Below are 26,629 nucleotides of genomic sequence, written 5' to 3' on the forward strand. Positions count from 1 at the left end.
TGTGGCATATCCCTAAAGTCAAGAAACACATAATTACTGGAGTGCTTTGTGTTTCTCACGCTACACTAACACAGCTTAATCTCTGCCGTCAATGGAAAAAAAAAAAGTGCCATTGTTTCTGACATCATGCTGAACAAGATCCATTCATCTCTGAGCTCAGCGCTGTGAGCCTTTGATCACAGCGAGAGAGCGTTAACACTTAAATCTGCTCCGCTCGTCTTAATGACTGCTCCGACTCGGCGCTTTAGCTCGACACCAACAGAGCGGCTTTGTGCTAAATGGGAGGCCTGTAACCTCACCTGGTCACACACACACACGCTTGTGTACGTAATCTCAAGTTAAATACGCAGGCTGTGTGGTCTCAGCAATTTACCAAGAGCTTCCTGCTTTTCCGCTACAACACATGGCTGACATCACCACGGCGCTGTCAATCAAAAGCTGTGAGTCTCCGAATGAAAGGATGTGAGGCGGCTTGTTTTGTCTGACTGAAGGAAAGATTTGAGTTAATCTGTAGTTATGGAACGGAACAGAATAGAAAGGAAATCCATGTTTGAGTCTGATTATTTATCGAAAGTAGATGTTTATTTAAATTAACTTAAACACACAGATCTGAGGTGACATCTGGTTATCTGCAGTAAGCCTCTTCATAATTAAACAGGTGTTAAATGACTGGTGGGGTCCATAACATCTTAACAGACCATATAGCTGTAGTTTTTTATGTTTTAGGCTTTTACACACTGGGGGCGTGATGCATAAACAAAACGAAAATGCGGAATACTCCTTTTTCATTCGTTTTCCTACGAATGTCTAGCAACACATGTCAATTTCTGTTTCGTTACATGCATACAGTCTTTTCAAAATAAACTGTTGTCTTCACAGGAAACAACTTCCTTAGGTTTAGGCAACAAAACTACTTAGTTTGGTTTAGGAAAAGATCGTGGTTTGGCTTAAAATAACTCCGGAAGCGGCGTTTTTTGTCACGTAAATTACGTGACAAATAATTCAACGTTGACTTCTGGTGTCACACGGGACATGAATGCCTGTGTCCTGGCCGAAAGTCCGCTCTTTCTATCATCTGGTTCACGATTACGCAAATTACACACAAATTCATTTTGTGATATATATATATATACAGATTTCTGGTCTGCGCTGCCTTTGTCAAGGTTGAAAAGAGTAATAAAGTTTGCCGTCCTGGTTCGGACTACAGAGCCTCATGTTGTTTTTTTATAAACATGGGCCAATATATGATTGGTTGGTGCCTTTATTTGCAGTGCAAAAGCTCAGAAAAATCAACCTTGTTCTGGAAAAAAAACAGTTTTTCACCACGTAACATTCGCGTTCTGTGTGAAAGTATTCATGACAAAAACAACAGTTCAAAAAAATATATTGACGTGCGAGTTAAGTGCATGAAAAAACACCTGTTGGCCTCCCGCCTCACAGTAAACCAAGTGTGTTAACAATACTGTTAATCATTTTCTAAATATGTCGATGATTTATTCCCTGATGTCAAAGCAGCCATTGGGTTTAATCAGATTCACATTAACTTTTTTGTTGACTTCATGTTTTTGTCAAACGCATGTTATTGTTGCCTGGTAATGCAATTGTTAGCAGGTGCTTTCCCTGCTGTTGCATTCAGGAACACTCAGACATTCGATATTTCAAAGTAAGCTGGCAAGAAGCAGCATTTTATGCAAGAAATGAACAAATTCACATTATTATTACCACATCAGTGTTTCCATTTTATTTGTCATCTTGGTTTAATTCCCCCGTCATAGCTCATTATTACAATCTTTTATTCAGAGCCTGACTGTCAAACCAGGATTATAGCATTTACATTTTTTTGGCACAAGTGCATTTATATAAATTCAAGTCGATCAAGCTTAAAGATGTTGGAACAAACGAGGGAACAGTGTGTGTGAGATGTGGTGTGACTAAAACCCCAGAGGATTTGCTGCGTATCATGAGGTTTTACATCTCCAAATACTTGGATGAAGAGTATGAGCCATTTGTTCAAAAACAAAGCAGAGCATGTTCATATCTGAGTATCTGTGATGTGGAGTTATAGATGACAGAGGTTTGATTAGATTCCCTTCACCCAGTCTCTCATTAGATGTGACAGCTCATTACAAACGGCTGTGGACTGACTGACAGCTGAGAGACTTTGGCCGGCGCCATTTACTGTAGAGCTGTCCAAATACTGCGTCCATCATCACCACATTATTATGACCTTTCTTCTTTTTTTCCCTTTCTGTCTGATCAAGCCCTAATAATGTATCTTTACATCTTAGCCAAGTAAAAAGCAGTCCAGAACTAGAACTGACCTGTTATATGGTATATACACCCCAGCCAATCCTACACAGCCCATGATCCCTGCAATGTGTCCATAACCTGGAAAACTCCTGCAGTTTCTATCAGCTACACTGAACTTAAATCCACCTGTTCCATTGCATCATGTGTTGTAGTGTCAGAAAAAGTGCATATTTTGCACAGTGTGTGTGTACCAGAGGACACATGCTGTGTCTCAATTTACGTACTTACACTTGCTATTTTGAGTGCATATTAAGTGCATTCACACTGAGAAGTATGGCAAAATGCAGTACACCCTAAGTACCCGAATGTTGTACTCAAAACGGTCAAAACGGTTGCCATCTGTGCTACGTAGCGGAAGGGAAGGGGCCACCATCCTTTATCAAGCTCGTGAAAATGGGAGACGTGTAAGCTGCAGCGTTTGTGATTGAAACGGCGAACACAAACTATACAAATTTAAGTTATACTTGTGTTTTTTTTCACACTATACTGTGGACAGAAGCCATTATTGGGTTAATTTATCCGTCTGAATTGAATTACTGCCAATGCGGTGTGATGTCTGTGGCTGACTATCACCAGCTGATCTACCGAGCTTCCGGCGAGTGCAATTTGTGCGATTTGAGACAACACTACCCTGTCACATGCTACGCAAGTAAGTACATAGTGTGCACAGTGTACTACATGGAAGTGTACTAACGGAAGTATCTGAATTGAGGCACAGCTACTGTCTTGTTCTATCCATCTTGTGAGCAAGGTGTTTGCTTTATTAAGTCTACCTCCTCAAGTAAAAAGATGATATCAGTAGTGGAGCACACAGAGTTTAGCCCCGTCTGCCCTGATGTTATATTAAACACAGCCTTTTGTTCATTTGAGTGCTTGGTTGAGAGTTTGGTTTCATCTGTTTTCACTCAAGCTGAGCTGCAGTTGTACTATTGTACAATTTAGCTTTGTATTTTATCCCCAGAATGGCAGATTTTGGAGCAGCAAACAAACAATTTACTGAAACAGGAGTTAGTTTACTTGTTTAGTTTCGGTCCGTCCCTGGACGCCTATGGAATCAGGATGTTATTTGATCCTATAGACACTCAACAATTGAGCCAGGATAGCATTAAATTGCAGTTTGACATAACTTCAGACTACACCAAATACATAAAAAAGGTCTGTCCTGCAGCATTTATTAGTTTCTGACACTGGGGAAGTGGGAACTATATATTTTAAACCAAATGATCTTGATTTTCTTTTGTTATGTAATAACTAATGTAATATTTTTTCACTTCCATTCAGCCTCCCCTAAAACGGTTTGGAGCCCCCCTGGGGAGACCCGCCTCCCATTTTAAAACTTCTACTATGTGCTATTCTTATATTCTAATAACCAACGTAACTTGTGTGCAGATGTTGTGATGTCGGTCATTTTATTAAGAAGGTCTTTTTCTTACAAAAAGAGAGAGGCCGCTCCATTGTGAAATGGCAATCCTCATCTTTCAAGTGGTGCTTATGTAAGAGAGGGGTACTGCACTTTCTGCTATTCATAACAGTCTGGATTTTGCCATAACAATGTGTCACACGGGGACTTTCTCAGTCAGAGACACACACTCCCACAACACACTGATCCATTTAAGAAACAACCTTGCGGAGACGGCGGTGTTTGGATCGACTGTTGCTCATTTAGAGGAGGGAGCTGGCATGCAAACACTAGATGCCCACAGATGCACACACCCTCGCACACATACAGTACAATGAACCTGTGTACTTAAAGGTTCTCTATATGACATCCAGAAAATCTTACTGATATAGCGTTTATGCGGAAACATTTAGAAGGAACTTGCTCCACTCATTTCCTTTTTATTTAGTCTCATTAAATTCTTGAAGTTTCTCCCAGCTAGGAGCAAGTCCATAGAAATAACATTTTAGGGGAACACTCAAACATTTTCCTTTTACATTACTTTTTATTGGATAGTTTTCAACAGTCCACTACACACAGACATTTCGGGCTCTGCCTTCCTCATTTCTTATTTGAAGTAAAGTCACACAACATCAAAATCATAACACCAGAAATGCTAAATATTCTCCGTGAGCACTGTAGGATTAAATCTGTGTCTGCATTAATATCACAAGTTGAACTCGTCTCCATGTGTTTTACTAGCTCGTCGTCCAACACATCCTCCTCTTCCTGGGAAAAAGGGAGTTCACCTTATTAAAGCCAGTGGTATTCCTCAGTGACTCAGACTTATTCACATGGCAGCAGCGTCTCGTACTTTATTCATACACCTTGAAGTTATTAGTGTGAACACTATCTAGAGGACTGGTAGTGTTTCTCCCGAGCCTTCCTCGTCTCCTCTGCTTTCTTCCTCTTGCCCTGATCCAGCGCAGGTGGTGCTCAGACTCAGCCAAGGCTGATTACACTGAGGAGTCACACCCTGACCCAAATTACTCACAAGTTTCTCACAGCTGACGGCGTCTCGCACTGGGATGTTTTACATTTTCGCTGCTCTGCTTTTATTATCCACAGTGTTCTTGAGATGAGAACATTCAGAAATCATCAATACATCATTTCTTCAACATGATCAGCTGCTTACAAATATGTCGTCGGGATGATGCATGACACAGGACGAGCACGGATTCGCCTCGTGGGTTCCTGCTGCATCATGAGAACCCGAGCGAGTGCAGAGAGTTCGTCTTAGTTTTTCCCTGGCAATCTGTCCAGCTGTTAAGTCTCTGACCCAGTGGAGGAACATCTGCAGTGATGTCACGGAGCGAAGTGACAGGCTGAGCTGTGGGAATGTTGGCCGACACACTTTGGCAGGACTTCATCACTGACAACACAGAGAAGGTATAGCGTCTGCTGGCAACAGGCCAATCACCAGTTTCTGATTCAAGAGAAGTCTGGAATCAGAAATGGGTCAAAGAGTATTTGGAAAAAATCTCTTACAGCTTGTTTTAGCTTACTTGAGTTTCACTGAAATGAGTGTCAGAAAGATAACACCATCCCAAGAGAGTATTTATACATTTATACATAGACATTTTTACCAGTTCTATTTAGCTGAGACCTACACTTTGGAGTTACTCCTATGGAGTTTGAATGCACGTATCGTAAGTCACTTTGGATAAAAGTGTCTTCCAAAAGAGTGTAATGCTCTAGTGTACTGTAACGCCGCAATAATTGAAGGTGTGTCAGGTGGGAAGAAATTCTTTGTAACAGAAGTCAACATGTCACAGGAGCCACAGTTTACTGATTGTCTGCAGGTCCTCTCCTGCCGCACTTTGCCGCTAAAAGTTGAACTTTTCCCAGCTTCAATGCACGATGAAACGGCTGCAGTTCACTGAGCTCGGGAGCGGCACTGCAGCTTTTAATAGACACTGCATGGCAGCTCGCTGCAGGCCGCACTTTGCCGCTGCTCTGGTGTGAATTCGGCGTAATGAAGCACTTGCTGTTCAATGTCTGCTTAATCACAATCACATTTGGTTCTACCAGGCTACTGTAAGACCACGTCTAAACTAAACCTGGAAAATTACATCTTTTTCTTTCTATTCTGGCCTTGAGTCCACAATAAGCTGACGTTTTCCACACCCAAATGGAGCTTTCAAAAAAAAACTCTATTTAGTGGATACATTTAAAGATGCCTGCCTGCCACTTTAGAGTGGTTTAGGAAAACGGAGCTTTTGGAAGCTCAGGTAAACTCACGTAAGCCTGCTCAGACACAGTCATGGTCTTCACAGCTGTAAAGTTCAGAAGCCAACTTTCTGTCATCTCTAATACTCTTTATGCACATTTTAAATGTCAATATAGCCGTATCACAGTATACAGTTTTTATTGCTTTCTGAAAAAAGACGAGGAAGAAGATTTACTGCAGCCGTTTTGCTGTATCAGTGTGAATGGAGATCTTTTACTTTAAGCTACCTGAAAACGCACATCATTTTCTTATTCAGTAGTCTGTGGATGACGAGTTTCAGAAAGAAGAACAGCTCTAAAAGCACAAGTGTAACATCCCAAATTACTGCAAACACTGTACAATCAGGAAACATTGTTTGAACAGATGCAGCTCTAAACTACAACCCAGCTAAGTTCCAGTATTCAGGTATAGAGTGGCGGTTATAGAACAGCAGAGCGGTGTGGGTTGCACTTCGTTGTTATGTTTTAATTGCCACAGTCTGTAGGGGTTTCAATCCAATTAACGCACGGGGAAAGGAGCGTGCCTCTCTTCCTGTGGGGGGAGCCTCGCTGGCCACACACACACACTGTACTCATTCAAGTCTTACTGTTTCCACTCTCCACCTCAGTCCGTCTCTCTTTTGCCCACTCTTTTTGTCTTTGTCACTCTTCAACACACACACATGCCACATGGTAAGCCTAATTTACAGGAGCTGCCACTGCGCAGCACGTGTGTATTAGTCTAACCTAATGCCTTCCAGATGCCCAGCCTCTATACCCTGCTGCTCTAAAAGAACAGCCGATTGTTCCAGGGGTCTTCCCTACTTAAGCAGAACCAGGTGTAGATGGGACCGGGAGTGTGTCTGACAGAGAGAAAGGGCAAGAGGAGGGGAACCGAGATGTTGTGGTTGGTACAGTAGGTGGGCATTCACAAAGTGCGTGTGTGTCTGCCGGAGAGAGAGAGAGAGAATAAGAGCGTCTGACATGCTTGAGGACTTGTGAACGTGTGCATGCACTTATGTGTGCATGCATGACGGACAGAGAAGAGAGCAGGCGAGTGTGCATTCAGCCGTGCATACAGACAGTACTGGTGAGATGACATGGGAGGGGGCTTTAAACAGATGGAAGCTCCTTCTCACCCTCTTGGCAAACGTTATGGGGTGTATCTGATGTCAAACTTTAAAATGTCTAAAGACGGAAAGTAAGGATGATTGGAACCAGAGTACTCACAGCTGACCATGGTTAACCCCCCATGGTTAATATGAATAAAATATATATTAAGGATTTTTACTGACAACAAAAATCATATTGTAATGAAAGTAATAATCTATTCAACTTAATAACTTTCCTAAATTCATTTTTTTTCAGTCTAGCAGGAAATGAACAGATCAAATATAAGATGACTTCACCTCCCACAGTCTGTACTGAGGAATGCTTTAATTTCTAGGATAACATATCAGTCCTGTGACCCATGGCTGGATTAACCCACTGGGGGGTCGCGGGGCAAAAAAAGAGCCGCAGGTCAACCACAGCCTCTCTATGGATTGTGTACGCTGTCACCTTCAAGTAACCATCAAACACGGAGCACACAGCACACTCCACATGGCAGCTTCATTATGTTTGGTCTACAGATACAACCAGCGCTCTTACTGCCGGGCCCCACGTTTGCTGTGTGTCAAATTAGTTTGCGGTAATTTGATTAACACAAATTTCCAATGGAATATGTACAAGCAAAATTAATTAAAAACTCCATTAACTTGAAGTAATAATGAACAATTTAAAGGGCTTCATCGCTGATTTTTCTTTAAGTTAAATTGCCACAAACTAACTGACAATGTAGCCGTGTTTCCATTCACATATTTATGTACATTTTGAAGAATTGAATTAGAAATCCATTGAAAAGAAATTCTGACATATGACTGATCAGCTGTTTCCACTTTTTGCTTCTTCCTGGATATTACTATAACATGCGAATGCTTGTTTATCTCTTTGGACAGCCTGAAACATGGCCAATACTAGCTGTCATGAAAGAACAATTAATACCTGCCGAGTTTAAACAAATTCCCGTAGACCTCTCTTCATTTTTTGTCATAGATGGTTAGATCAACCAAGCCGACTTGTTTTGTTTCACAACCTCTACTTGTTCTACTCGCGGATTACAGCCATGTGTAGCCTATAGCGCCAAATCCTGATGAAACTACACTGTAGCCAAGTTTATTCAAAATCAGTTGCTGGAAACACGGCTAATCCGCATTTCTTTTTTTGAGACATTTCAAAAGTTTGCTTAAAATTCGCTTGACAATTGAATGGAAACACGACTTGTGACACGTGGCAAACTTGAGGGCATCTTTTCTCTGTCTTTTGCAAAGTACAAACCAATCAAGAACCTGGATATGTAGGCTTAAAGGAAATTACTATCGTGTGGTTAGAAACAATAGTGATCATTCATATGAAAGGATTTTCACTTCACTTGAGAAGACGGCTAAAGGGGAGATCTGGTTGTAGGTGCTCCCAGACAAACAGGATCCGTCATACATCATTAATTAGCTAATTGCGGTGACTGAGATAAAAGAGGCTTTTGAAATGCACCAGTGAAATTGAATCCAACCCTTGACCCTACGTTGTTTCCACATCACCATATGGCAGCAATCACTTTTCTTGCACCTCTTTGTTTGACTTTTTCAGCTCTGTTTATTTTTGTTTGGTAAAGATGTCGGCCGATGATGCACTCTGTTGCATGAGAAATATATTTTCTTTTCCACTCCACTAACGTGGTGTACATGTTTGTGTTTTCTGCAGACCGTGGTTCTCAGGGAGCTTTGGACCTGACGGAGTTGATCGGCGTCCCCCTTCCTCCCTCCGTCTCCTTCGTCACGGGGTTCGAGGGTTACCCCGCCTACAGCTTCGGCCCGGACGCCAACGTTGGCCGCCTCACAAAGTCATTCATCCCCGACCCGTTCTACCATGACTTTGGCATCACGGTCACCGCTAAACCTACCACACGGCGTGGTGGTGTGCTGTTCGCCATCACGGATGCTTACCAAAAGGTAGACCATGGAAATCATTTTATCTCCACTCGTTGTTACCTTTTCTTAAGCATCAACTTTTCTTCTACAAGTAAACAGAAAGAAAATAAATAACGATTTTCTACATCTCTTGATTTTTTTTGTAAGATTGTGCACTTAGGTATAGCGTTGTCCGAGGTGGAGGATGGATCCCAGAGAGTCATACTGTACTACACCGACCCAGGAACAAGAACTGGGACTCAGGAAGCAGCTTCCTTCAAGATGGGAGACCTGACGGGAAGATGGGCGAGGTTTACCCTGACTGTTCAGGGGGCAGAGGTGAGTTTACTGTGTTCAGTTCACTTTGTTTGGGTAAAGCTGCTATGTGTGGCATTTCAACATCAATAAATCACGATCAGATTGATTATTATAATGAGAAAATTGCTGGATCTACTGATTTCTGCACTAAAATTGAGAGACAATAAGGACTTTAAGGCATGTAATCAGCTGGGTTACACTGGAATGCATAAAAACAAATAACATTCCTGAAATATTATTATGAAGGTTTTCAGTTTCTCAGAGTGGAAAAATCAACTTTGCAAGAAACAAAGGAATTTGTGTGAACTTTGGCATCATCATGGACTCTTTTGTTTATGGTAATTCTATTGAGGCACAAGCTTTATAATAAGAAATGCATGTGTCAATCTTTAAAACGGCTCAAGATTATACTGTCATGTTTAAAACACGCTAAATAATTTACTAACACAGCTAGGCACTAGTTAAAGCTAGGGTTGGTAATGTTCTTCAGAAATATTTTCACCGCCGTGAGTGCTCCTTTATCGGCGCATTTCCACCAGATCCGGTGACGGAGGGCATCTCAGCGCTTTCCATTAATTTCCTACAGAAAGCAGGAGAAGCAGTTGCCCAGTGCATGGTGGGAGTTTTGAGCAGAGTTGGAGAGGGTTTGTATTTGCATCAAGTTGAAAAATCTCAACTTGATGCAAATGAGCCCGTCCAGCCCGACGCCTCGAGCTCACGAAACTTAAACCAAGCTGTGAAACTAGGCGATGTAGTTCTAAAATGAAACTAGATTCAGCAGTGGCATAGCCTATTTCTCTCTTAAAATCTGGTATCTGTGGCTGTCGCAGGACTGCGACTCTAGCTTTTACAGCAAATGTTACTCAAACAGGTGCAAGTAGTGAATTTTTTAGAGAATTACTTTCAGCCAAATTAATTCGCTAGTGAGTATTAACAGCAGCAGGATTGACTCTTTGGGATTGACTCAAAATAAACTACAGTGCCTGTGTGCACTCACTGTAATGAAGGAAGAAGTCAGCCAATTCAACATGTGGCTCATTGATGTGTTTTTAATAGTCTTTTGGACAATAACGGAGCTCTACAGCACAGAGAAATAAGATATATCAATCTGGTTTTGGCTGCTTGTTATTAAGTTAAATTCACTGTTAGTTTGAATGTTTTCATGGGATTTGTTTGTATTCTGATACAAGTTTTTGTTTCCTGCAGGGCAGAAGTCGCCAAAACTTTTGAAATCTTCATGTTAAATAGGCTTCATGTGGCTCTTTTATCTTTGGTAGATGTTTATTTAATATGCAAGGATGTTTGTCAGAAAATGTCACTATATGTGTAACTGCAGGGAATAAAGTCTCTTCCACAGATGTTCTATTTATCAATTGCTGGAAATTGAAAGTGTGCATGTGCTCTTGTCACTCAGGTGCGTCTCTACATGGACTGTGAGGAATACCACCGAGTGGCCTTCACCAGGAGCCCGGAGCCTCTGACCTTCGAGGCCAGCTCAGGGATCTTCGTAGGGAACGCTGGGGGTACGGGCCTGGAGAGGTTTGTGGTGAGTCTGGTCTAGCGTGTGCACGTAACTACTCTCCGTCTGTGCATACATCATCATAATCTCCTGCAACATGAGCACCTCAGGATTTCCCTGTTCTCCGTCTCAGTCGTCAGCCCAGTGCGAGACCTGCATTTCTGTGTTGTTAATTCCTCATTCGTCGGATCAGTGGGTTGAGAATAGATGTCAAATCCATTTCTAGTCGCCGAAACAAACGTGGCGTTTGGGCGGTTTGCCTATTTAACATTTGAGACATGAACACAATACTCTTTGTTGGCAGCTTTATGACCGCCACAGGAGACAAGGAATGAATGACCGAATGTGTTTATGAGCGCTGCCTTATCCTGTGAGAGCTCATAAATGACAAGCTTTATGTGATTTACATTTTTGAAATATAGCTGATCCCTCATCTGAGTCTCATCATCTTGAATGACTTACCCCCGACGCAACTGTGCAAATGCCAATTCTTTAATTAAAACGAGTAGAATCAAACGATAGTGAGGATGTAAGTGTTGAGGTTCCAACCCCAGGAAACTGTGTGGTCATAATGAGCAAGTGTGATAGAGAAGTGCTTAGAAATCAGATCCAGGAGAAGTGGTAGTAACACATCTGATGCTGTATTCAGTGTTCTTGTAAAGGAAAATAAACCAGCCAATGCTTCAGCACTTTCCTCCCAGTCGTCTATGATTTGCTGTTTTGGAATTGAGTCTGTTTGTCCCAGTGTAACAAGAGGGATGATGGGGAGAAAATAGTTTAGTGTGAAGGGAATAGCATTCATTTAAGTGCTATATGCATGGGATAAGCAAGCAGAGTTGATATTTATCGAAGCCAAAAAATGAATCCAGTTGCAATTTGAATAAGAGAAGAGCTAAACACATGTTATAAAATATGCCAACAATTATTTTTCTGAATAAATCAACTCATGGCCGGTGGCTAAACTAGAAAAAAGACATGACTTTGTGACCTTTAAAACACAAACCAGGCCTCTTCTTATTGCTGCATTGCGACCTTTGTCCTCTTCTTCTTCTCCTCCTCTGATTTGTAGTTACGTGAGTTCATCTGACGGACAAACTACAAGATGATTCGTCTCCAGGACAGTGGAAAAGAAGTTCTTATTGCTTTTTTCCTCTCATTAAGATTTTATGAGAGAAATCTGAGGAGAGTTTCAAAAGAAATCCCAACGAGCCAGGGAGGGAGAAAGTATGTTTATTCAGGAATTTTTTAGTTGCTGGAACAGTTTATTAAGCAGGTTTCTCGTACCTGCTGTGGTTTAAAACTAACTCTGACGTGGGTATTTACATCATGGAGAGCTTGAGTTTCATTTCAGACCAAAATCACTTCATTTTAGCATCATTTAAAATCTCCAAACGATTCTGTTAGAGAAAAAATGACCACTTGATTTTAACAATAATGTTTTAATTTCTCAGAGGGGTTGAGATCTTGAACCCATTTGTTGACTTTTAGTTTTATAATTCAATTTATTATAATTTTAATTAACATAGTCTGAGTCTTAGGACTTGGCTTTCTGTCAAAGCTTCGTGGGAAAACCATAATTGTTGTTGCATCTTTACTGAAATACCAATTTATCTGAAATAAAATCTGTGTGAAAGTATTCCTGACAAAAACACCAGTTTGAAATGGCCTTTAGGAGCTACTTTTAGTGCTAAAATACTTTGTGAATTTCTAAACTTGGAAAAGACATGCTCATTACTACTGCCAGGACTCCAAACTCAGCCAGTTTAGAGCCACGTTTAGCCTCGGGATGCTTTGTGAAAACAGACCCGGCTGTCCAGATATCAGGAAATAAAAGATGACGTGAAAAATGTAACTTAAGGGATATCACTCATCACTTATACCTTTTATGGGAGATAACAGCAGCAAATCACACAATACCTTCTACCGTCTGGCAGAAAATCCCATGTAGCCACCACTGCTCAACAGTTAAACCTCCAGTATGGCCATGGTAAGCTGTGTGACATCACCCAGAGGCCCTCTATAGTCTTTTTCTCCCCTATCGCTTGCCAATAAGCTCCATCCCTCTTCACACAGTCCTCCCCTCTCCATGCTCTTTCCTCCCCTCTCAGACAAAGAGGACCCGTTAGTGACTGTCGGTTTCCAGCTGTTCAGTGTTTGAACTGGCAGCTCCGTCACAGATCTTCCATCTCTCCTCCCAGGGAGAGCAATAACAGCCACGCAGCAGCAGCAGCAGCAGTAGCTCTCTGCTGCAGTAGTACTCTCACACACAGCTACTCATCCAAACAAATATACTGAAATATCTTCTCCCTCACTGACTTATCCGCTCATATTTCTGCTTTCCTTAGTGCCACTGAAACACAGCCCATGCTGTGTGTTGGCTGACACCATCTGTACGCGTCTGTGTTTGTGTGGAATAGAAATAGAAAGGAAGAGAGTGAATGCAAACCTTTTTTTTTTTTAGTTTTCTGATACTCCCTGAGCAACTGAATGTGTTTTGCGAGCCATAACGTTGAGGAAAAACACTACGTTATGTTCAAGTATGTTCAAGCATGTGCGTTGAGTATTTCTTGGCACAGATTTAAGCATGCAGCTATGGAGCTGTATAAATGCTGGAGGCAGACATGAAACTGCAACGTGCTTATGGTTTTCTCCCAGAAAAGTGTCCTGTTAAAGGTGCAGAATTGGGTCTGTGTTTTTAGCTTGTCAGAAAGACGTACTTTGACCGATTCGAAGAGTTGGCAATACAAGCTCAGCTCAAGCATCAGTTTTATGGAACAGCTTTGTTAAATGTTCATTTTAGATTAACAGTGGAAATATGCCGAGGTCTCAAAACACTTGCATAATAAAATAATTGTCATTTAACCTGATTACTTTACAGTCGACAAGTCACGGATATAACAAATGTGAACAATTTGTTATAATCAGATTAACTGGTGACACCTTGTGGTTAAAAGCAGCACATTATTTGATAGAAAAAAAGCTAATTTGTATGTGCAGTAGCACGTTTATGTGTCATAGCTTCTTAACAGCATATTTTAAATTAAAAGTGGGTTCATTGAGAGTGTTCTCACACACACAGACACACACACACACACACACACACACACACACTTGGCCAGCAGCAGCTCAAGTAAAGTGACCTGCTCCCTGTTGCTTTGGCAACAACACTTTCCTCAACATGGTGAGTGCCAGTAACTGCAGACGCAGAACAGCACCTTAGAAGTACTTAACCTTTTTCTTAGCCATCCCTGACATCTGGAAACTCCTGAGTACCAGTATGTGGACGCTGACCAGACTGCAAAGTCTTCATTCATATCCAAGACTACCATCACGTAGCTCAGATACGTTATGTTACATCAGTTCTCACGCTGCATGTAAACAGGAATATTAGTGGAATATTCATTTACGTTAGTAGGAATATTTAATGTTTTCGGATTAAGGATAAAAAAATCTATATTTAGTGCATGTAAACGTTGTCACTGTGGCTCCAGATTCACAGGAAACATGGCTGACACTCTTTTGCAAGATGGACCAATTGTGTTGTCTCGTGTCCAGAAACAGAGATGCTGTAGTTAGACTTCTGACAGTTCATCATTATCAACCATGTTTGTAAAATGGGGCCACCTTGTGGCAGTACAAATCCACTCCACATCTGGAAACCCAAACCTACCGATTACTATATAAGACAATCTCACAGGTGGTATGAATGTTTAAGCCAAACCACTTATGTATGAAGCAAACTACCAGTTCGTACCCAAAGGAAGGTCAGTCCCCATATGTGACTGTCTCTGTTTCATATGAAGCGACTTTCAAGAGCATGTTTGGAAGCAGTCATCTGTGTTATCGGCTTAGTTGTGTGTGCCACTCAAACAGCCTGGCACGGACCGACCCTCCCACTACCTTCAGGTGTTTACACTCATATAATTAACAGTTTAACAAAGTGACCATCTGAATCCTTCATCCAACAGGAACTCACATATTAAACTGATTGAAAGGAAGCGGAAACGTTTGCGTGGCACATTCTTTGTTTATTTCCGACGTGTTGTTTACTGCACAAACAGATGTATCTGATTTGGATGCTGCCTCGCACTCACATCCGCCCACTCTTTCTCTTTTTGCTCTCTATTCTTCCCCTCCCATCTCCACTTCTCACTCCTTCGCCACCATTAAATTTCATAGGCCGTGCTCCATTCCATTAAAAACAGGTGTTTGTCCTCTGGCCCGAACTCAATATCAATAAACTTGGCTGAAATTGCCTTTAGCAACTCTTTACTGATCTAATAATGGGACAGGCCCACGGACTCTCACATCTAAAGGACCATGCATGTGTGCACACACTCATGCATGCGCTAAATAATTGGAAAAATATACCTTCCTTCTTCAGATGAAGTGGGGCCCCTTTTTCATTGGCATAGTGGATGCATACATATTTCCATACGTGCTCCTCTTATGAACAACTTAGAGGGCTCAAAACTCTCGTCAGAATAGTGACACCCTGAACAGAACTGTCATACTTTTACATGGTTATAAGCCAGTGGGGGTTTGGAGGGCATTTACTAGTATATTTAACTGGGATAGACTGGGTGTATTCACATCTGTATATTGACATCCAGATGTCAGAGTGCACCATCATCATCATGCACCACCTTAACCCTTGTGCATCCCATTCAAAAAGTTGCTCTGGTGTCCTTAGAGGACAAACATGTCATAATATTTTCCACTTTAACTGAGTTAAATCTATTAACCAACTTCAGTCCTGATCAGAACTACCAAATATTCATTTATTTTCAGAATTTTAACCCTTTAAATGTCAATTTGTTTCCATAATGCCACTGTTGTTGTAGGGAAAAAAACACAAAAATGTAATTTTTTTCTGTATACTTATTGCTAGAGGTAGTTTTTCACTGTGCAACGACATTGATTTTGATGCATTGCATCCAATCTAGGAACTCATCGGCTATGACGAAAGATAAGCCTCTGGGGGTAAGGAGATGTATTTCTGGGGTTCCGTAGCCAGCAGGTATCCGGGGCCAAGACTTCCTTTTCCGTGTGCAGCTCATTGTTTACAGTCCGATTAGCAACTTGAGATGCGAGACTGGAGTTGGAGTTGAGAGACGACGTGTACGACCGGATTGTTTCACAAGTAGCCAGTTTACAAGCTAATGTTAAACCAATAACAAGCTAAATCATTGTCAGATGATAGCTGGTGGGTTCCGCCAATGCGTTTGCTCTCCACATGGACTGTTTACCTGCATTCAATGCATGCATGTGAATGCAGAATCTGTTTAGAAAGATTACATTGCATAAACCACAACATACAGCAGCAACGTCCCCGGTGGAATCCAGAAAAATAGCATGAGAAAGTGGCTCAATCTGATGAAAATAGTAGAAACTAAAATGTTGAAGCCATGGCTCTGGATTGAAAGCCTGATATAATAGAATGCATAATTTAATACTGTAGTGGTCCTGGGGTCAAACATTGTGTTTTTAATGGGTTGCAATGGGGACATTTTTGTCCCTAAGGAGCTGAGTATCTGTATTTTGGCTACACGGTTTATTATAGGCTTATTATAGGAGCTGAGGTTGAACTTCCAAAGTTCACAACCTTGCCAAAATGTATGCCATATGCATTAACACAGCCAAAGTGATGGAGAAAAAATAGATCCTGAGAGAGGCATAAGGGTTAACATCATAACAGACCAGGGATAATCCAAGGATGGTTCTGGAAATAATAACCAACACAAACCTCTTGCAACAAGATTCAACATATTTGGGGTTTAACTTTACAACACAGACATCAGCACTGCTGTTGTAGTGTTAAAGTGTCGAAGTGTTAACTCTACTACGGTTCCCGTGTTGAGCCACAGACATGATGTCCAGCAGCTGTTACCAGGCTCAAAGATGGTCCAACATTTCTAAACAGGGGTTTCTATTTTTTTGGACACTACAGGAGTATACTGTACTACTCTACAAAGCCTGAAGTCTGTTGATGATTTCAGTCCCAAGACACAAGATGTCGAACAAGTGCTGATGATATTTGTCCTCTAAAGTTATGTAAATGTATTTTAAATGTGAATCTGCACAGGTATCCATACTGTAATATGGTGCTTTAAGACTGATGTGAGAATTGTCTTTGGAGGGCAGTTTGGATGAGCGTCAGACACCTGTTTCACTGCCAGATGTTTGTGAATGTCCATTTGAGTGTGTTGAGTGTGTTACTGTGTGCAGTTGTGTATGTGATGGAGGGAGAGATGGATAAAGTTATTCGCTGAGAGACACAGGCCACATGCTGCTGTGTGGGAAATGTCCGCTAAGCTTTAATAAAACATAACGACACAGACTGAACTTAATTACCACGCATAACATAACACAGCCTCTCGTCTTCTTCTTCTTCTTCCACTCCTCCAGGGCTCCATCCAGCTGTTGGTGCTGAAGTCAGATCCCACGGCCCCAGATGACCAGTGTGAGGAGGACGATCCTTATGTGAGTGTGCACGAAAACACACACACACACCCAAACAGTCTGTAAAAGTGAAGTTCTTATTGCTTCTGTCAGAACACACACCATCAGCAGCACAAACATGGAACTATTCCTCCCTCTACTGGGGGAAAAAGTGCACTACATGGACAAAAGTATGTCTATGTACTTTTGTGTAAATGGTTCTCCTTATTCCAATTAAAGGCAATCTTTATGCTACAGCATGAATGATATTTTAGACAGTAGTGTGCTTCAGAAGCTGCACATATTCTACTGTTCATACTGTATATATCTTAGCGTAGAAAGTAGCAGCGAGCTCGGCTCCAAATCTTGAACAGTATCGGGTACCAGGTAGTAGTAAGAACAAAGAAACAAATCACTGACACTCACAGATAAAGGGTCTTTTTTAGTTTATTCTGGGCTAAAGAAGAACACATTTCAGCCATAAGCCACCATCAGCGTAATCGCTCAAGCACTGAGGCCAGTTTAAAACATGCAGGTGAGGTACAGACACCAATCAGAAAAGAGAATATATGATTCCATAATGAGATTCATGTGTGAATGAATTGCCAGGAAACAGCCTCTAAAACACAATATAAAACATATTGAAAGCCCAAGGCCGCAAGAAATATGAGAGCCACACCATACAAATTGATGAATGGAGACACACTAATGCACAACCCATTCATTATATACATTTTCTATAGCCTCTATTGAAGGAAGATATTAGTGATGTTAATCTATGCTTGCAAACTGTACAAAATGACTGTGGCTCGAGGGCTAAAAATACTTGGCACTACCAAAAAGCACAGAAAAAAATCCAAGTATAGAGAAGATAAATAGCATGTAACATTTAATTAAGAGCTATATGACCCTGTAAAACAGTAAAAACCCTTTCAAGAGGATACAGGCAAAGGCCATATGTAGCTAGATGTAGATAATAGCCACAGAGCATCGTGGATTTGATACACTAATACGAGGATATCAACAGCCCATATTTGGATGTGCTGCAAAGAAATGGTATTTGTTCTACATAATATATTTTGGTTTCCTCTTTCTCTGTGTTTTTAACATTGTTTAGAGCATTAATCACCTCTGATATCCAGTGTTGTTAAAGTTAAAGTTGAGCTTCATAAAGTATAATTGATCAGTGTCATGACAGAAACGGTGGGAAACAAAACACTTCGTATCCAAGCTCTTTTTATTAAATGAGGGTAACTGCATTTTTGTCTTGTTTCCTCATTCAGTTTTCTCTTTCTGCATCACTTTTGTTCATTGAAGAGCATTTAATCATTTCTGTCTTCCTTCTTGTTTATCTTCTGACTCTCTCCAGGCCTCTGGATACGGAAGCGGCGACGATGCTTATGAAGACATGGAGGGAATGGACGAAGTGAAGAAGATTGTGGAGGAGAGAGAGTACACCATGGTGAGTAAATACTCACTCTCATACGCTCCACTCTCTCCTTCTCTGTCCTTCTCATTTAGCTGGGTTGGACCTGGACCAAAGAAAGCAGCTCTTATCCTCGCTGGCCTGGTGGAGACTGGAACATGGTGATATGTGCCGCTCCCTGCCAGCTCTGTGCTCTCTGAAAACGAGAATACGACAGGGCACCAGAAGAGAGGCAGGGGTTGGAAAGAGTACTAGACTATTTTACTTAAAGAAATAGTTCCACGTTTTGGGAAGTTTGTCGCTTTCCCTTTCTGGCCTAGAGATGAGAAGAAGATTGGTACCAATAATAGCTGAGCAGATTTGATTTGATAAATTAAAAATACAGTACACAAATGCGCATACAGCACTAATATTCATCACAATAAAGTCACATGACTTCTTTACATTGCAGTCCTGTAGTCGTAGAAGGCAGGCAGGAGAAGGGGATGACATGTATATGCTACTAATATCCCATTTTTACACTAATACACAAATAAAAACATCAATATTATACAGTAAATAATCAATAAATAAATAATAAAAAGACACAAACAAGTTTGGAAACCAGACCAAAGCTAAGAACTGTCCTGGTAAGGATGTTTCACTATAAAATATTCAGAGAATTGGTAGATTTTATTGAATTTAGGACTTTATTCCACTCCTCCGCACCGGTGTAGAGACATGTGCTCCTTCCTAATTAACTTTTTAGATGCGGTTGTTTCAGGTTAGATAGATAGTGGGTGCATTTTTGAAGAAAGCGATTGCATTAAGGATAAATACAGTGACTTTACAGTCATCCTGTAAAAAAATTCAAGTACAATACCACAACAGTTTTTGACTGTACTTTACTATCACACATTGACATTCTCAGCCCTGTTGGTCACTGGAGATGCTAGAGATTTTAATGCTTAGCTTAAAAGCACACAGATACGATCAGGAGAGATGTGCTTTATTCACACAGATTTTCTATCTCAACGGCTGGCCACTGTAGCCCAAAGGAAATATACTTTTACTCTGATTTTGTTGATTGTACCTGAAGTACCTCAGTGCTGTGTCACTAAGATGCATGAGGTGTTTTCCAGATGTGTGACAGCTCTTATCCAGCCGGCTCTGAGCTATTTGAACATTTTCCTGCTCAGCCACATCAGGACAGTCAAAAGACAAAATCCAACTCTCTTCAGGAAAGAAAAGATTTATTGCTTATTTCATTAACATTCATTTCCATGGATCATGCATAAACAGGTCAGCAGGTTTTTCTAGGGCATGAGGTCAGGAGGTCAATGTAGAGGTAATGTTAGTAATGCAGTGATGTGAGCCAGCTTGGCGCAATGTGTGGACAGATTTTTTTAAGACTGACAGTGTAGTTGGATCTGGTCTGAGAGAAGACATTTCCTACCATCTGCGGCAAACACTCACTTTGCTTCTCTTTTTTTCCCTTGAGCACTTGTGTTTATGAATACAAACATAAGCAAAACGTTTTGTTTTTTCACCTTATGTCATTTTCCAGCCCTTCCCAGATCTGGACCCCACTTACAGCACCCCGGTTCAAGCTCCGCCTACTGAGATGTCACTGAGTGTTAATGATGATGAAGATGAAGACTTAGAGGAGACTTCAGGACAGGAGGTGGAGGTGACCACAATAAAAGGTAATAAAAAACAAACATAAATTGTATTATTATATTAATATATTTTAGGAAATCTGTCTTTGGTGGCAACAAATGTCAGTTATTTGTTATTTATTAAACCAAACACATAGCTCCTCCTCTGTAACACACATGCACACTGGCATTTATTTTAGATGTGTGTGCTGACATAGAGGTAATGCTGTAATACATGACCAAGGCTGCTCCTCCTGTGATGTATTTCCCAAATTGGCCAGCAGATGGTGCTGGAAGAGACAAAAAGCAGCCTCCTCCCTCTCTCTTTTTCTCTCCTCCTCCCTCTCCTAAATTAAGGTTTCATATCCTTATAGATTATATATGTTACCATTCTGTATGACTCCACCTTTTCAATTCATGCTAATAAAGTGCCACCTTTTTTTGTTGTATTGTTTTAATGTGCTTACTTTGTGTCTTTGTTACAGTGCAATCATTTCAGACGAGTAGTCCAGCCTCAGTATTTGACACTGTAAGTAGTGATTTTCTTCATAATTTAGATGATGATGATGCAAAGCTCAGCACATATTTAAGATTTTGAGTTCAGTAATGTCCAACATAAATTAACAGTTGCTTTATTCTGTGTTCACTTAGAGCAGTAATAGGCAAGATTTGCTGTAAAAATATACCCATTCCTTTGAGCCAAATCCCTGCAGTGCAAGTGTTTAGGGCTGCAACTAACGATGATTTTACGAAACGATCAGTGTTTCCAAAAGCCCAAGATGACGTCCTCAGATTTCTTGTTTTGTCCACAACCCAAAGATATTCAATTTACTGTCATAGAGGAGTAAAGAAACCAGAAAATATTCACATTTAAGAAGCTGGAATCAGAGAATTTTGAAATTAGACATTTTTTTCTTCGGAAAACCAATTAATAGATTATCAAAATAATTGGCGATTAATTTAATAGTTTACAACTAATCGATTAATCAATTAATTGTTGCAGCTCTACATGTGTTACTATACCAATTACCATAACTGAGAATATATATTTGCCCCATTTGAAATGAATGAATCGCTCAGAGTCTGTTCAACGTTCAGTCCGTCCAGGTGTCTCCACGACAGAAAGGGGAGCGAGGTGAGCCAGGTCCATCCGGTCCACCAGGACCACCCGGCCCTCCAGGACAAGCCTCAGGTGACGGAGGTGAGGGAGGGGAGCCGGGACCCCGGGGTCCACAAGGACCACTGGGACCTTCAGGTCCAACTGGAGTCTCTGGGAAAGATGGACAGCCTGTGAGTTTGATCTGTTTGCTTTATTTGCAATATTCAAAACCCTCAGTGTCTAAACTATGTAGCTTTCTATTCACAGAACATCATAAGAATTATTTAGCACGTTCTGTTGTTCAGGTCAGTCCGACAGGTGAGAAGATAAAATGATGGATTGGTTTTCTATTTTGGTCTTTTCTCTGTAGGGAAGCAAAGGTGAAGCTGGTGTCCCAGTAAGTAAAGTCTTCCCTCTCTTGTAGATTTATAGGATCATTTTTTTTAGTGTCTCTGGAGAAAACTGGTGCAGGAATGTGCCTGTTTTCAACCTACAGGTACTAATTCAGAGAGCTACACTTTATATATTATCTGATACTAACTGCTGATCCGGCCCGTTAGCTTTAGTGACTTTATGGAACTAGATCGGGGCCACAGATCAAGTTACGGTCTTGGCTTCTTTCCTGATATCACTATCTGTATCAGTCCTGCTCTCACTTCTTACAACATGATGTGGTGATATCTCATGTAGCATTGAGCTCAGCTGTCTTTTTCCCAGGGAGCAACTGGGATTCCAGGATTCCCAGGACTGCAGGGAGAGCCTGGTTCTATGGGAGAAAAGGTAAACAATACCCCTCTTTAATACCATTAAAAACTAAATGTACAAACAAATACAAACATTGTACTGCCGTTTTTTCCTTCAGGGTGATCCTGGTGTCGGACTTCCAGGTCCTCCTGGACCTCCAGGTCGACCAAGCGAGTCCATGTTCCTGGTAGGTTATTAAACTTTAAACTTTGTTTTACCATTTCTTGGTACTGTAGTTATTAATGGCACTTGATTCAGACATGATAATTTAAGTCCAGCCCCAGGCTAAAGTACGGTAATATTACAAAATCCATAGTGTTTTTATTGATATAACTTTATTATAACCATATGTGCTATCTTTATTTGCTGATATTGAATTCAGAGACGGTTATACATTGCAGCTGGTCTTTCAGCTTGTGGATCACCCCGTTGTTTTTCATTCATTGTCAAACTCTGTTCAGTTGTTTTTGTTTTTTCTGAAGTCACAGTTACAGGTATCTGTTGTATGCTACAGTTGTGCTCTGTTGCTTCTGTCCTTTTCATCCTTTATGCACCAGTAATATCTCTAAATGTGATTATAAAAACAAATTTTGGTCCAAAATGAAATGTTCATCATTTGAAAAAAAACAACTGATGCCTGTCCTGTTGATTGTTTCTTTTTATGGCTGAAGCATTTATGTTTTACGAGTATCCGGGAGCCACATGACTGGATTGTAATATGAAGCATTTCAGACCTGAAACCTTTCAGTCATAGTGATTTGACCCGGTCTAAATTCAGTAACTGTGACTGCTGAATTTAGATATTGACAGATGTTCTGTGTCCATTAGGAGGGGTCAGGATATGAAGACTTTGACAGTGATGCAGAGATTATTAGGGTAAGTCTCTCTCTCTCTTTGACATTAGATAATATTTATCGTCACAGTGCAATCCCACGCTCTTTTACACACTGTTCATTTCATCATCTCTGGCTCCAGGTTGACGTGTTGCTCTGTTTGTAAGTGGCAGGAAATAAAGACAGCATCAATTCCGAGACACTAAAAGCAACCTTTTGTCACCTTGTTGCATGTTGACACTATAGGACACTCGCTAACGTTTGACCATTAACTAGAGAGATACACAGAAGGTGCTTTCTAAACCTTTTTCCCTTCGCATGACAACGATATATCATCTTGTTTCATCAGGGGCCTCCAGGACATCCTGGCCTCCCGGGACAGCCAGGGCCTCCAGGAGACCCATCTGAGGACATCTTTCCTGGACCACCTGGGATCCCTGGGAGAAATGGGAAGGATGGACAGAGGGGTGAACCTGGACTGCCTGTAAGCTAAACATTCTTTTCCTTCTTTTCCTGTTTATCCTTTACAATGTCTACTGTATTGTATTGTATTATCTGTTAATCGTACTGCAGTAAAGCCATGTAGTCTCATAGATACATTTAAGATAGAATTTGCTAGTGGATCATTTATTTTCTCAAACGAGACAGCAGGGATTCGTAGAGACAGCTTGCTCTTGAAGTTTACTGACTGGCCTCAGAGCACTTTCATTGCTGACCTACCTTCTGTTTTCAGGTGATTGAGGAGTGGTTTAGTGGCTCTGGTTCTGGGTCTGGTTCTGGTTCAGGGTCTGGTTCTGGTTCAGGGTCTGGTCAGGTATTAACAGTCTGGTCCCATCAGATCCAAGGGACTGAAAAGACAGTATTTCCCCCAACTTCATTTGAAAACCTATGTTCATTCACTGCTTTCCTGCCATTGCTTGATTAATGTGCTCAGTGCAAACATATTAGGTGTGTGTGGTGTTGACCGAGAGTGGGACCATTTTTGAAGTGTGTGCATATATTGATTGAGATATGAAGTGTCTAGGTAAGAGCCCATTTTATATCTATATGCACGCACATATCAAAAGTTCATGTCCCTCTCCGATTATCCTGGAGCTACAGTAACAGCACTTTGACAGTAACTACTGTAAGAGCTTCAGAACATGGTGTGAGCTGCAGCATCTGTTGGGGGAAATGTGTCTTTTGTCTTATAAAATGTCAGCAGCTTTTACTAACTGTGTGAATGGACTACTCTCACAGGTTTACTGCAGCACTGTTTTACCGCATAAAAAGGTTTATTCGCTTCAGTTCCTTGGAGCCCATTAGCTTTGTTTAATATGTTCTCATTTTAACCAGTTTTACATGCACCTCTGTGCAAAAATATATATGGTGCCAACAATTTAATAACCTATGCAAACTGTGCAGTGAGTTAATTCCCACCGGTGGAGATACTGTATCTGGGAAAAGATATGAATGCATCTAAAATCTGTCACTCTTGCAGGGAGTTGATGGGAAAGATGGAGATCCAGGACCTGCTGGGGGGAACGGAGACAAGGTGAAGCTCTTTAATATTAGTTTGCGACATCATCACAATGTATTCTTACTATGGACTGACATGCAGTGACCCAGTACAGGTTGTTATATTTCATCACATGTGAATGTGCAGCACACCAACCAGGAGCTGGCTCTTTGCTTGTGTGACTTGTACCACGCTGTCTTTTGTATGAGCTCACTCTGATTTCCCTTGAGCAGGCCTCTTAGTGCTCTGTTAGCAAAAACAATTACACACAAACTAAATACCCACCGAACACAAAGAGCCAAGCTCTTAATGAGATGACCCCGTGGACTAATAAAGCTAAGGGGCTCGAGTGTAAACAAGTCTGTGCTTCAATAGCTGCTCTGTATTTTTGTGTCTCTCTAGTCGTCGCTGTAGTTCATGTGATTTTATTGAATTGTGTCTATTTAACAGGGAGAGTCTGGTGTGAACGGGCAACCGGGAGCGAAGGTAAAATCTGGATTATGTCATTGCATGTCATCTTTTTACATTCCCCCCTCATACTTCATTGGTTTAACTGATTTCATGATCATCTTAAATCGGGACAATAATATCACATCTCTTGCAGGGAGATCTGGGCCCTCCAGGGTTTCCAGGCCTACCAGGCTCAGATGGTCCAGAAGGGCATCCCGGTCCCAGGGGTCCATCTGGCCCTCCTGGGCCCCCGGGTCCCCCTGGGAGAGGCTTCACCATGGACTTTGAGGTACGGTCTGTTTCACTATTTCAGGACCGGTCTACTTATATAGCTCAAACTGTCACAACATTAGTATGATTGTTATCATAAGGAGTCTCTATCATGTTGATGATCTACAGTATATCGTCATATTGCCCAGCACAACTTCTTAGACACTCACAATCTGATCATTATGAATTTCTTTTTGTCAAATATGTTTCAGGACATGGAAGGATCTGGGCTGCAGGGTGGTTTTGGAGATGCACTCTCCAGAGGTTCACAGGTACAACTGCATTAAAGAGCATTTTGCGCCATGATATTTTGCTTTCATGTTTCATCATACAGTGTAATTTCATCAGATAGATATCAGATACATGTGCTTGTATTCGTTACTCAGGGTCCTCCTGGAATCCCTGGACTTGAAGGACCCAAGGTGAGATATCTGTGATACTTACAGTATTACTGTAGTCATATTGTGCTCTAAAAGCTGGCTATGTCGTTATATTAGGGTTAAGACTTGGTTTTAGGGTTAATGTTAGGCATGTTGTGGACATTGTTAAAGTTAGAGTAAGCATACAAGGTGCACTTAAGCTGACTGACATCACTTAACTCTATAGAGGAGGCATTTAATGAATCATAACAGGTTTTTTTTTCTCCCTCTCTTTGCCTCTCGTAGGGTAGAGACGGTTTAGACGGCCCGCCAGGAAAGCCAGGGCAGAAGGTGAGTCTGCTGTCAAGTTCTGTTACGCTTTTTGAGATGTTATCTCAGCAACGCAAGCTGTTGGCACAATCTTCTCAAATATCTTGAACTTTTAGGTCACAGTAAACAGCTGTAGAGTGAAAGGCCGCATGATGACAAGCGATGTCAGATTTTGGCAGCGAGGAGGTGTTCTGGAGAGCAGAGACGCTGTCCTCTGACCAGGCTCATGACCTCAACGGTTGTGGTTCTTGTTGAATATAACCTGACATCCTCATGTTACCTCCTTACAGAGATGAAGCATTACAATACACTGCGGTGAATCTTGTAAAGAGAATTGGAATTGACCTTAAAGGGTAACTCCAGCATTTTTCAACTCTATTTTCCCAGGTTTTTGTGTCTAACTAACTGATAGGGACAACAATGTCTGAAATTGGTCCAGTATTGAGGGAGAACGCTGCAGAAGAGAGCGACTCCCGGGTTGCAGTATGGTGCTATTCGGGCAAGCTGGCACCATCATTTACATCCACCAAAAGTGCTTGTTTTTGCCATGACATACTCTGATTGTTATTATAATTGTCTGACATTATGGAAAGAGTCTCGCTCAAGGACGGTGGAATTGTGGAATACATCCATGGTGGAAACGCCTGTGCCAGCCGGGCAGAGTTTGTTGTGTTGGAGTACAGAGAGAGTAGCTTAGTGTTGTCTAGAAGATTTTTAATGTCATGGCTGAATATTTAGATTATT

The 26,629-nt window shown here is 41.2% G+C and overlaps 1 protein-coding gene across 1 annotated transcript in view; it reads left to right on the top strand.

The window, feature by feature from the left end:
• LOC119480680 (collagen alpha-1(XVIII) chain-like) overlaps positions 1–26,629 on the top strand; it is a 69,963-nt gene that overhangs the window by 33,586 nt on the left and 9,748 nt on the right. Inside the window, exons 3-21 of the mRNA XM_037757186.1 lie at positions 8,756–9,003; positions 9,130–9,300; positions 10,694–10,825; positions 17,207–17,281; positions 18,609–18,701; positions 20,212–20,350; positions 20,788–20,831; positions 21,401–21,592; positions 21,772–21,798; positions 22,119–22,181; positions 22,264–22,332; positions 22,974–23,021; positions 23,328–23,462; positions 24,459–24,512; positions 24,927–24,962; positions 25,081–25,215; positions 25,409–25,468; positions 25,583–25,618; positions 25,862–25,906. Coding sequence (XP_037613114.1) covers positions 8,756–9,003; positions 9,130–9,300; positions 10,694–10,825; positions 17,207–17,281; positions 18,609–18,701; positions 20,212–20,350; positions 20,788–20,831; positions 21,401–21,592; positions 21,772–21,798; positions 22,119–22,181; positions 22,264–22,332; positions 22,974–23,021; positions 23,328–23,462; positions 24,459–24,512; positions 24,927–24,962; positions 25,081–25,215; positions 25,409–25,468; positions 25,583–25,618; positions 25,862–25,906 — 1,802 coding nt within the window. The remainder of the gene's footprint in view (positions 1–8,755; positions 9,004–9,129; positions 9,301–10,693; positions 10,826–17,206; positions 17,282–18,608; positions 18,702–20,211; positions 20,351–20,787; positions 20,832–21,400; positions 21,593–21,771; positions 21,799–22,118; positions 22,182–22,263; positions 22,333–22,973; positions 23,022–23,327; positions 23,463–24,458; positions 24,513–24,926; positions 24,963–25,080; positions 25,216–25,408; positions 25,469–25,582; positions 25,619–25,861; positions 25,907–26,629) is intronic.

Source organism: Sebastes umbrosus, chromosome 21, assembly GCF_015220745.1.
Source record: "Sebastes umbrosus isolate fSebUmb1 chromosome 21, fSebUmb1.pri, whole genome shotgun sequence".
In the NCBI taxonomy this organism is placed as follows: domain Eukaryota; kingdom Metazoa; phylum Chordata; class Actinopteri; order Perciformes; family Sebastidae; genus Sebastes; species Sebastes umbrosus.